The sequence below is a fragment of the Lissotriton helveticus genome, chromosome 1_1, assembly GCF_964261635.1.
Source record: "Lissotriton helveticus chromosome 1_1, aLisHel1.1, whole genome shotgun sequence".
Taxonomy (NCBI): domain Eukaryota; kingdom Metazoa; phylum Chordata; class Amphibia; order Caudata; family Salamandridae; genus Lissotriton; species Lissotriton helveticus.
The window spans coordinates 1,299,021,740-1,299,034,573 of record NC_136057.1 but is presented as its reverse complement, the minus strand read 5'-3'; the positions used below and the strand labels follow the sequence as shown (position 1 = coordinate 1,299,034,573).

The following is a 12,834-nucleotide window of genomic DNA, read 5'->3' as shown; positions in this document are numbered from 1 at the left end:
ACGATTCAGCGGGCCTTTAATAGCCGGTATAGCCCGCTACGGCGGGCTATAAGGCTATATTAATGTAATGCCGCTAGAAATATGTTTCGTGAAAAAAGATGCTGGATGGAACGCACAACTAGGATTTTTTTTTAAATATATATATATATATATATATTTTATTTATTTGAGTTTTATATAGCGCTGGCTAGACCCAGAGGTATCAGAGCGCTTTACATGAGAAACGGGGAGTTACAAGTTACAAGTTGCATCTGTTACAAGAGCATAGATTAAACAGGACAGAAAAGCAATGAACAGTAGTTCGTAGGTGAGGGGGGAGACATAAACAGGGAGACGTGGGGAAACTGTGTCCAATGACAGGCTGGGTAGGTGATAGAAGAGGGGGTAAACCAGGGCTGATCTACTCTATAACTGTCGATGCAGCTCCACCGGGCATCAGCCAAATTGCTCGGACTCCGCTGTCAGGATAGTGATCAGGGTTTATAATTTATATTGATAAGATGGCACGTCCAGTCCGCAGGGGAAACAAGGCGTACAAAGGGTTGTGGGATATGGATCGGGAGACAAGGACACATGGGTGGTCTTCACCACAAAAAGACAATGAGAATGGGGATGGAGGAGCCACATAAGGGAGGTAGCACACCGGACGGAAGACTCCAAGAGGGCGCAGCAAAGGGAAACAGCCTCCAGGTAGAAGACGAAGAGGATATACATCAAAGGATCACAAAACCTCACCTTACACCTCGAGTGTGATGCGTCCCAGAATCGAGGAACAACACTGTACCCTGAGGTGGGAGCAACACAAGCCGAGCTTCCGTCGTTAGAGGACATGAAGAACAATCTGTATTTTTACATGTAAAAGGCTGTTTATGTCTGGTAGAAACTTCACTTATATGTAAACGAATCTTTTATGCTGAATACAACACAACTACAATAAAAAAAGTAAAAATTTAAGGTATCACCTAAAAAAAATCTCAGATATTTTAGAAACAATGAAAATGATTCTTACATAGTTAGTTTCAGAGAAAATTGTTGCTCACTTACTAAAGAAATTACATATTTAGTGAGTGTGAATGAGACAGTTGAATGTTGTTGTTATACACCACATTTGGAAGCATAAGAAGTGACTACACTCTGTTGGCCAAATACTCGCAAACTCTTGTCTGCAAATCTAAATAACCTGACAAGTATAATTACATTGTTACCAAAACATGATTTAGTGTTGGAATTAATAAGTGATTATTATGACTCTCAGGTTGCATATAGTGCAAATAAAATAACAGTTATGAGAAACAATGTATCCATGCTAATTTATTGAAGGGTTGGGAGCTATATTTCATGTGTTTAACACGACAGGCACAATAACACAAATAAAAAAGCAGGGACAAATATCTTCGGATTATTCAAAGAAACATTAGAGTCAGCTTCGCATGCACTAGGGTATATTTTATCATACTTTTTCAAAGAATTGGCTCCGATATTGATGGTGGGTGCAATTGGATTGTCTGCGATCTTGATGATGAAAAAATAAACTCAGTAGACCGAATCAATAATGCACTTATCTCTCTATCAAGAACTCATTTGGTTAATATCTGCATGTTACGTAGAAATCAAGCCTAAATGTATGATGAACATGACAACGCTAATACTTTAGACTGGGTATGTGAATGGCTTAGGGCCTAGAAAATGAATATTTATTCTGATAATAGCAAACAGAGTGTGCAAGATCGCCATATCAACTTATAAACAGGCTGACATTTGTTGCTTTAACCCCTTCGGTGCTGATGACGGCCCCCGTCCGTCGTGCACCGCGGTGGGCGTGTGCTGATGACGTCTCGGGGCCGTCATGAACCCACCCACTTTGAAAAACGCCGCACAGGCGCAGAATCGCGGCCGCGCCCAAGGGGTTAACAAAAGTAAGGGAAATGCACCAAACAGGAAAACTTCTATTCTGAGATCTATGCATAGCAAGCAACATTGCAAGGTCACCTGGCTAGCATGGTGGAAAGATGCGTGATTTGATAGAATTGCATGCCTTTAGTATATGTCTATAAACTAGGCAGTGTTCCCACAGTAATGCAGATGCAAGAATCTGCACAGAGACTATCCCTTCCCTCTCCATAGGGAATCATTCGGGAGGAAGACATAAAGAGACCTTAGAATGTGGAAGGGGCAGACATGAATGCTTCTTACTTGGAGAGAATGCTGGGTAGATGATATATGATTGCAGGCCTGAGACATTCTTAGGGATAATATATGGCTCGGCATAAAGTAGTGAGGGAAGGTGCTAATTATTAAGCCAGTTCCATAATTAGACGGCTGATGAGATAGATATAAATGTTAGGTAGAGATTGGACTTCTCGTTACAGATAGTAGGGCTGTGCAATATAAGATGCTTTGTTTTTTTCTAAAATTCATCTTGTTTATTAAAATTAATCTTGTCTAGATAATAATAATGTTCATCATTCTGATGCACAAGGTTTGTGTGCTGATTATACATAACAACTATGCAGTCATTATAAATACCAACTGGTGTGTGTGTATGGCTTTCAGGGATCAGGGTGAGGGTCCATACAACTACAGACAACATCTGCTGAAAGGGCTTCTCTGGGATGATTGTCTGACTCACAGATCTATATGAGCCTAACTCATTACAGGGAAGAATGAACAGCGCCTGTCTGTTTTCTGTTTCTCCGAAACTGGTGCAATAAGCAAAATGCCCATGAGGCTAAGTACATTTTTCCGGGGGTGCCCCTCAATTTGGAGGGGTTCACAACAGTTCTACCCTTGTTAAATGTATCTTACCAATAGTGCTTCACCTCCTCTATGTCTTTTCCTACTACCCTTTCTTCGTTTATTATCCTCTGTACAATTTACTCATGTGAATCAATTTCCTTAACCAACAGCTGTGTGTTCCAACCCCCTCACAATTTGTATAGCCTCTTCCAATGTGGAATCTTTTATCAACACTTTCTCTTTTGTTGTTTGTACTTCTATTTGCAGCCTGATGTATGAAATTTCCATTCACAAAATGTGGTTGCAAAAAAATGTGTCATTACTTTTTGCGAGAAAAAAAAAAGAATTTTGAGACCCAGCCTATATACAAAAAGGTTCGTTCACAAAATTCCTAAATCGCAGTGGGTCACAATCCGCCTTACCACATCAAAATTCATGAGGCAGGTTGCAAATTGGGATCACTACAATTGGATGTCATCACTGGGAAGATGACAGTGGAGGCTGGTGATCCCTGAAAGTGCTGAGGCATAATAAGGTCTTGGAAGTTCGGGTTGGACTGTTCCCATGAGGCACAGAGTCAGACTGATTTGCATATGGCCATGTCTGAACTGGGTTGGCGGAGTGAGCTAAAGAACGGTGATGGATTTAATCCAGATCTTTTGACAGGGCGTGAGTGTTTGATTGGTCTGGATGCTCCGTCCATCACCACACCCTTTTGTACCGCTTTGTACGCCATAAGTTGGCAGGGTATGCTCAGACGTGAGTCCCTTGCTCACTTTGCCACTGGATTCTAGCAAGCTTGGGTGAAGACAGCTGAAATGCCAGAAACCGGTCCCAGGAAGCTTGTTTCCGGTCCAGAGAAGGCATGGCTTGGCAGTTCGGGCTGGACTGTTCCCATGAGGCACAGGGTCAGACTGATTTGCATATGGCCATGTCTGAACTGGGGTGGCAGAGTGGGCTAAAGAACGGTGATGGATTAAACCCAGATCTTTTGACTGGGTGTGGGTGTTTGATTGGTTTGGATGGTCCGTCCATCACCACCCCCTTTTATATCACTGGGAAGATGGCATTGGCGGCTGGTGATCCCTGAAAGTAGTGAGGCGTAATATTTGCCAGCGGTTTACCTCATTGTTTTCAAAATTTGCCTTGGCAGCCCTTAAATGCAAATTTACCCATGCACACACACTGACTGTTCCTCACTCACCAGCACTCTTACACACACTCACACTTTCACAATCACTTACCTTCACTCATAACTACTGGTGTACAGGGGCTCTTATTTGAAGTCATGGATTCATGGAGTACAGGAGTTCTGCTTTAATACTGCAGCAGTTGCAGTTGCAGGAGGAACTCTGTGCCCTGATACATCTGCACCTGTTCCACTATTCATATAGACATTCCTGACTCACTCCCACTCCCTCTCCTAATCTTTGTTTCACTCACCACTTCTAACTCACTCACACTTCTTTACTCACTCACTCACTCACTCACTTTCCATTATACTGACTCTCACTCACTCACTCATTGATTCTCCTTCTTTCATTCCCATTGACACTCTAACTCATTAAACTAAACAAACCACACTCTTACTCAATCTCGTTGTCCCTCAGTCACTCACGGACACACTTTAACTCACACATAGAAACAACACTCACTTTTGTAGTTACCTTTCTTCCTTTGCTGGCTACTCAAAGGTTCTGTAGCACCAGCAGAGCAGGAATCCAGTTCTGGGCATAGGAACCAGCAGGCCTTAATTCCTAACGAGGAGCAAGACATAGCAGCAGAAGGGGTTGAGGTGGGAAGACCCACCTCAACCCCTCTCCCTGCTTCTTGATCGGAGTGGAAACACACTCCTATCAGAAGATGGGGGTCATGCCACTGCTGCTCTATGTGGCTCCTCAACGGCCACAGGGATGCACCAATGTCTGCCCTGACAGCCCCATTTTAGCAAATATACGGTGTTGCTTGAGGCATGCTCAGTATGTTTGCTAAATAAAAATGATTGTGCCTGTGTTAGGGGATCATAGTTGAATTATGCTCCTCGCGTGCACAATTCAGACATCCATGTACAGAGTGCTGTGTTGTTAAACAACACCCTTTAGCTGGATTGTCGCTCAGCCCCCTTAACCCCTCCTCCTTCTCCTGTCATCAGGAGCTCGGTGGAGATGCAGAGAGGGCTGATCAGCACACTGCAGAGTTTATGAGAAGATGAACGTTGTGTTTGCTTGAACACTGCTAAATTTAATAATTACAGGTGTAATAATTACATTTTGAAGTGGCTGCTTGGACTCACAGGTGGCAGTTCTATGCCCTGCAGCCCCTGAAAGGAGCCGCCCCTGGAGGGTAGCCTACTGGGGTCACCAGATCACTATGTCTGTAATCATATTTAAATTAAGGAAGCTTTTTTTGATGCAGCACGTTTTCCTTGCAGGAAACCGAGCTGCATTTAAAAAGAACTGCTCATTTTTTGTTACGTTTCTTTATGCCAAGAGCTCTAACTTTAACTAATGCGAGACCTATTGCATTGCAAATGCTCGTTCTTTCTGTTGCCTACTTTCACTCTCCAATGACTGCAAGACAGTGGGGCATATTACCAACGAGTAGCGATATTTATCGCTAACTAGGGTTAGCAATAATTTTTTTATCGCTAAGCATTGCCGGAAATTATCGCTGAGATAACATACTATTAGCAACGTTTATCTCCAAAGCGATACATTTTCCGGCGATAGAGTGAATATCGCTGAGAATACAGCGATATTCACGCATTAGCGACGAAATGCTCTTAGCCATGTTATCCACCTCCCATTGGATAACATGGCTAAGAACTGGTCTGCGCAGGCGCTAGTTTATGGAGATATTCGCGCTTAGCGCGAAAATTTCCATCGCTATGCCTGCCTTGCTAATAGGCGATAGCGACGTTAGCGACTGGTTTCAGTCTCTAACAGGTTGGGTACGCCCACTTTGCATGTCATTAGCGATAAATATCGCGGACATGCAAAGCGGGCCCCAAACCGCTCGCTATCGCCTAAAAGCTGTCGCTAACTGCTGGTAGCGACAGCTTGCTAATGGAGCGATAGAATATTCGCCGCTTAGCGGCCGAAAACAGCCGCTAAAGCGGCGATAATTGCCTATCGCCACCCTTGGTAATATGCCCTAGTATCTTATAGTCTCTGCCTTCACGTCCTCCCAATAGATATGCTTTTACTCTCCTTTCTTATCCCCTTCACAATGTGTGCCACTTGGAAGCACTTGAGTCACATTGATGCGATCTTGATCTGAGCTCCATTGTTTACATCTGCTTGAACGTTCACACATATTCCAACTTTCAGTTCCTTGTCTTGCTGTACTGTTCATGTATAATCAGTGGCTTAAGGTAGATGCTGCTGATGTTTATGTTTGACGGCTGCCGCTAGTTCTTTTAAGTTTACTGTCCCTCTTTCACACGATCAAAATAGAAGCACGTGGTAGGTGCAACTAAAGTATATTTTCAAACCAGTGCTTGTAGGTGTTTTCAATGAGTATGCTGCACCACACAAATCCTGAGCGCCTGAACCTGTAACTCACTGAGATTGTTGGTCAGTGTATAGACTACAGACTTGGTGAAAACGGTAGGTAGTGAAACAGCCCAGACTTGGCAGAAATAGTGGGCATGAAAGGAAAGCAAGAGGCTTAAGTGGAGACCACTATGATAACATAAATGCCAACAATATTGAACACCAGAATGCCAAGGGAAGGTAGTGAAAGAACCCCTTCGCAAATACTTGCTAACAACAACATTTATTTTCAATCGCAAACACTCTTTAGAAAAAACTCCAAGAAGCATTTGTGTTCCCATGTGTGCTAGGCATAACTCATACCAGACGAAGAAAGAAAATGCTTCAAAGTGAGCCAGGCCAAATGAAAATTGTAGTAACACCACCATAGTGATTGCTTGGAACAATGGGCAGGAATTAACTAGAAGGCATCTTCTTGGAGATACAAATTACACTACTCTTTGGTACAGAATCAGGGCTATTCTAGGGCTACCCAAGACCAGTTTATTGTTAATGGACATCCCTTTTAGAGTCCTAGGCTTTCATTAGGAAAAAGTGCATTTTGGGAGTTGTAGTCTTGGCTCTCTTTCATTGAATATATTTGACTATCAAACCAGGAGTTAGCAGGAATTTGGAAAATGGAAACCCACAGTGTCTCGGTAACATGCAGCCATCAAGTGACTCTAGCCTCAGGAGGGCAGTGGGCACCATATTTTCCGACTTGAAAGGATGGGAGCAAAAATATCACATTGCCTATGGAAACAACATTCTGTTCACAAACCTGGACAGAACAGATGAAGGTGAGCGTTTACCCTTTCTTCTGCCACCTTGATTGCTTCAATGACAATTTGATGTATTGGGTTGACATACCACCTAGGACAAAATGTGTCTGTAACTTGCTTTCAATAAACATTCTCGAAGTGAACATCTTCTTAGACATCACCCAAACCTTTTTGACTACTTTTGACGTTACAGTGGTTTGTAGAAGGAACGCTTAAGACTTGTCCATTGCCTTGTATTGCACTCTATTACATCACTTGCATAGCCCACATATCCCTGTTAAGGCCCTTCTGGGTGGATGTCTAACCAACTACATCCTTTGTTGTACGTATACATTATAGTGGGACCTGTATAGGGAGAGTTTTGGTGGTTTACACGAGATCCAGAAAGGCTTTGTGATCGTGGCACAGGGAACTTGTAACTGCATTGTGTCCTGGCCATATGGATCACTGAAGTACTAAGGGCATATTATCAAGAAACGGCGTTAAACTTATCGCCACTTTAGCGGCAGGAAACTGCCGCTAAAGAGGTGATAATGGGCTTGATAATATGACCTTGTGAATTCCCATAGAAGCCCATGTTCTGGTGTGAACATAGGCTTCTATGGGAATTCTCAAGGGTCTATTATCAAGCCCATTATCGCCGCTTTAGCGTCAGTTTCCTGGCACTAAAGTGGCGATAATTTTAACGCCGTTCTTGATAACATGCCCCCAAATTTGTAAAATAATAAGTACTGGTTCATAACGTTTTTCTCTGAAGCCAGCAGCCTGTGCTACTGAATGCTAGGGTTGCTGAATACTAAGGCTGCATAGGCGTAATTCCATCTCATTTCTCTTTTCCACCACCAGACACTATTTGCCTCTATACTTCACTTTTGCGGGTTCTTTTTCATCCCTACTTCCTCCTTTTGTCCCTGTTTTCCCGTCTTTCTTGTCTGCCTCCTTTCGTGTTTTTCTCTGTCTAACTCTGGCTCACAGTCTGATGAGGAAAGGTAAATGCTGGTCCCCAAAAACGAGTGTTGGTGGGCTCCAGCTACAACCACCAGCTCAAATTAAGTACTGGATCACTCTGCATCTGAGTCCTTCTGGAATTTCTGAAATGGACATTTGTGGCCTGACTTACCATAGAGGGTCCATGTCAGTGTACAGTGCTTGCCTTCACCAGGTCCCCCCTTTTTCAGACATCCTCCACTATCAGACTCAGAGTTGCCCATGGGCCCTATCATAACAGATGCAGCTCTATGCAGTCCTGTATTTTTTTTAGCCAGGAGCTATTTTCATTCTTGAACTTTTAGGCCTACATTTGTAATGGGAAAAGGCAAGACTACAAGTCCCATGGTGCAGGGTGGTGCAGGGTGGTGCTGGGTGCTGACTGCTGACTGGACAAAAGTGCTTTTGATTATATGGGGCTAGTTGGAAACTCTTTGTTGTGTGGGGATTGCAAGTTCAATTGCTTTTTAATTCCAGCAACATGCGCAAACGTATTTTGAATTGATTGATTGTTATGGAATAGCATAAATAAACCAACTATTCTGCGGTTTCTCTCCATTGCCGTTCAAAGGGATTGAATATAATAAGTGCATTACGGCTGCTTCTCTGAAAAAAATTGTTTCTGAATTTCACAATACAGAGTTGAAACAAGTTTGGTTTGTCATCTGTGGCAAAATGTCATCGGCTTGCAGCTAATGTGGCATATATGCAGAAGTCTCGGTGTATTTGGCAATTAGCACTTGCAAAATTTTGGGAATTTATAACACTTAGCTCAACATAATTTGCGACACATTCTGCCAGTCCTATTTATTTTGTCATCTGCACTTAGCATGCTGTGCCTCTCGTAGGCCCACACATAATGGGAAAAGCAAAACTACATGTCCCAGAATGCAAATTGCTGTCAGCTTACACAGCAAAAACTGTCTGAATATGTGACATGCACGTTTTAGGAACTAGAAGGATTAGCTATATGTCGAGGGTGTGCTAAACAGCACATGTATTATGGAGAATAATGATACATAATGTCCAAACAGCAATACAAACAGTTATAGGGCATAACTCCCAAGCGCCTTATTGCATCTGTGAGACCTGCAGCGGGTCCAGTTTTGTTAGAAAGCAGCACGTGCATGCTGTGATTATTTCCCCACTATAATTATAATATTAGACGTGAATCTACAAGTCCTGTAATGCAATGCAGGGTTGCCCTGGACAGGCTGAAGATAGCACAAAATCCCAAGGTTGACTTAGCAGCTTTGCAAATATTCCTGATGGGAACGAAGGAGAGAGGTGCAATTTAGCACAGTGAAGCTTAAGTGAGAGTCCAGAACAATAGACTTGTCCGGTCCAAATCGTCCACAAGCGTGCAAAATTGATGGTAGCCTAGTGTTCCATTAAAGTCTATGGGGCCATTGTTAAGGGCCAGGAGTTACTATAAATTCCAAGATGTAAGTCTCACTCTAAGCGTGTAACGCATTAGGTGTGCAGTGTAGTTTTGCCACTAGTTCTGATCAGCATAGTCTGCATAAAACATGGTGGGGTGAGGTTGGTTCTATTACAGTACTAGTGCACTTTTCTCCCTTGTTAACCACTATTTTCAGTCAATCTTGACTAGTGTATGCACTGAATCAAGATGGCCGTCACATTTTTTCCCATGCGTACTGTTCTGTGTGTTAAGCATACATTTGTAAACTGTGATTCTAAGGACTGATAGCAAAAAAGGAGGCAAGCATGTCAGGAGTGAGGTGGACTGGTAATGACTGGGAGTTCTTCAAAAGCACAAAGGGTGCTACAAGGCAGGGTTGACGTGCATTACCAAACGGAATTGGGTGACCTAGTAATCTAGTAACCGTTGCAAATCTGGACTTTGATTCATTGGCCGCGCTGTGTCGAGGGTCCAGTGTTCGCACAGGCATTGATTCCACCTCCTGGTCCGTACTGTACCACTGAATCCCTTCCCAACCCCATGTACATATATTGAGTTATATAGTCTTGTCTTTAGTCCTACTATTAGTGCCCTCGGTTTTCCAAGTGGCTACTCTGCGTTGAATTTGCCAATAATTAGATATCATGTTAGAGGAATATTTACTCCGGTTTAATGCAGATGTTCAAGGGCCGCAAAACGATGCAAAGCATTGGGTTGATTTATATACCATTATAAATGCCTGTGGGCACGATACAAAATTGTTCAGCATCAAGCAGGTACCTAAGGAACACTTAGTAAATCTAAGCCTTGGTGTTGTCTGTCTGATCAATTTCTAGCAGATCTTGATCTATCTGAGAAATGGTCTTTTCAAGTTCTAGCGACAGATCCTCAAGCATTGAACTGCTTTTTGTGACATCAAGTGCCAAGTTCTGCTGACAGAACTCCGGGTCCTTGTCTCTCTCATCTGATTGTGAATCCTTGCCATCTGGGAGGGATCGGTCATGCGACGTGTAGGCCAAAAGGTTTCCATATATAACATGGGCGGTCTCCATAAGCACGTTGCCATTGGCATGGACGATACCTCCATTTTGAGTTGGGAACAGCGAGTGACATTGGCTTCCCTTTGACTCCACATCTGATAGGACTCTAGTACTGGTCCCGTTTGGCAGTCCCAGTTGGAGAAGGTGTGCAGAAGTTGAGGTGCCATCTTTCAGCGTCTGGGGAGAGGCACTCCCAATTGGAACCCCGTTGAAATTCGCAATATGGCCGCCTCCGGCTTCCCTTGTCCCTTGCTGTGCATTTCCTGGGCTTTTTGTGTTGTCCCTTGACCTGGTTTGGTTTTGGTTGGGCCTGGGGTGGGGGGATTCCTGCAAAGTGTGATAAGAGATTGTTGATACCGCAGTGTCGTCAGATAACCTGCTGGCAATGTATTCCTTCACAGCGCCTTGTCGAGGCAGGTTTACTTCAGCATCAGTGGCGAGGCTCGTCGAGCCCGGGGCCGTCCCTCTCTCGGGAGTCTCCCGGCCTCCTCTCCCATGATCCCTTGGGGCCTGGTCGAGTCCCAGCAGGTTTTCTGCGCTCTCCAGGATGGAGGCCAGACTCTCGCTGCCGAGGCGATGCTTCTGCTGCCGCGAGGCATCTTTCAAGGCTGGAAGATAAAAAGACAACATGAAGGAAAAAGACATTCACGGTGGATTAGGTGTGGACACGTGTGCGTGCATGAACAATGTATAGGGCATTGTGATTGTACTGGCACTTTTTAATTACAGTCCCACAGGCACGTGTATACACACTCAGTCGAGCACAAACTAGAGGGGGAGGGGGGCTGAACGCTCCAACCTGGCTCAAGTCAGCTGCCCAAGACTGGCAAAAAAATAACACCATACACAAATATGATAACGATTCTTCAAAACTAAAAAACAAGTATTTTACTTTAACATGCGGAAGTGTTGCAACTCAGTACATGAGATTATATAACTTGATTGAGAGGCATTTATTAAAAGGCACCGCTTTGAAACACGAATTTAAGAATATTCATGTCTCCCACCCCCCCACCATGACAGCACTGTCATTCGTAGATTTAGAGGCAAGTCAGTTGTCATGTGCCCCCTGCACGCGGCCTAAATTCTTGCAAGGAAAAAAACAATAGTCTTTAAATCAGAGGGAAAAAAGGAATCACGGGGAATTAAAGTATTTTGCATTAAGATCACACGGTTTGGATGAGCCCGGAAAAAATCTAGGTTTCTCGTTTCACATTGTCCCATTGAGCCACTACATTGGTATCTATTACCTTTCCTGTTTTCCATCAAAGATTTTTTTTTAATTCTTTGCGCCATAGGTCAGAGCACGGGTGGCACCGAAGCCACATTAAAGCTCTTCTCGTTTTGTGTTTGAAGTCCGAGAGGACCTAGAGCCAGGCACCTGGCTCGAGGTTGGCTCGTGCTTTCAGTGTCTCGCCCACCAGACAGAGCCTGAGCCTATCATGTTCTGCACTTCCTGCCTCTTTCTGGCGCGCAGGGCACGTGCATTCTCCATCTGTACCGTCGCTGTCCCCTGTGACCCCAGAACTTTGCAGTTCTCAGTCACGGCTTTGGCTCTGTCCCTTTAGTTTTTTTTTTGCAGACTTTGACAGTTGTTTGTCAATTTCCGCTGAAAGTTGCCCAACTGTCCTCCCTCTCACTTGCCTGCTTGCTAAGATGGCTCACTGCATGCCACGAAGCCGTGGTGGGTGTATGGCGTGGGAGAGGTGTGTACAGAGCCTGCACCACGTGGTTATAGGTCTGGGCAGCGCTTTAAATTGGCTGAGTAGAGGCACTTTTTTATTTTGGAAGGGAGAGTAGCTGCATTTCTTAAGCAAACGTAATACTTTTAATTGGAAAGTACCGGCACTTCTCATAAACAAGCAGGTACACTGGTACAGAGTACCAGCACTTTTATTTTACCATTTCAAGCACTGAGTCTGGGTTTGGAAGGCCTTTCGAGGGACTCTTTTCAGCACCACTGGCTTGGAGGCTATGACCTGTTGCAGATTTTCCAGCTTGATTGATTTGATTTGGGAATTTGTAGAGCGCGCGATTGCCCATGGGCGTCTTGGCGCTGTGTAGATTAAAAAAGACACGGGATCCAACTGGACTAAATCTAACTGGCAGTGAAAAGCCATGTTTTCACTTCTTTTCTAAAGGAGAGCAAGGATGGACTGTTTTTGATGGAAATTGGTAGAAGGTTCCAGGCCTTAGCTGTATGCAACAGGAAGCTTCTCCCTCCCCACCTGGCCAATCTGTGTTTAGGGACCTGAAGCAGTTTGGCTTCTAAGAGTCCTGGAAGGCTCGTACAGTTTGAGATGGGTTTTCAAAAACTGCGAGCCAGATCTGTA

The 12,834-nt window shown here is 44.0% G+C and overlaps 1 protein-coding gene across 4 annotated transcripts in view; it reads right to left on the bottom strand.

Moving 5' to 3' along the window:
* Window positions 1-5,970: 5,970 nt before the first annotated feature.
* Window positions 5,971-12,834, bottom strand: part of NIBAN3 (niban apoptosis regulator 3) — a 143,357-nt gene continuing 136,493 nt past the window's right edge. For all 4 annotated transcript variants that reach the window (XM_078681223.1, XM_078681229.1, XM_078681238.1 and 1 more), the window contains one exon: window positions 5,971-11,109. In XM_078681223.1, coding sequence (XP_078537349.1) covers window positions 10,262-11,109 — 848 coding nt within the window. In that variant the 3' untranslated portion in view covers window positions 5,971-10,261. The remainder of the gene's footprint in view (window positions 11,110-12,834) is intronic.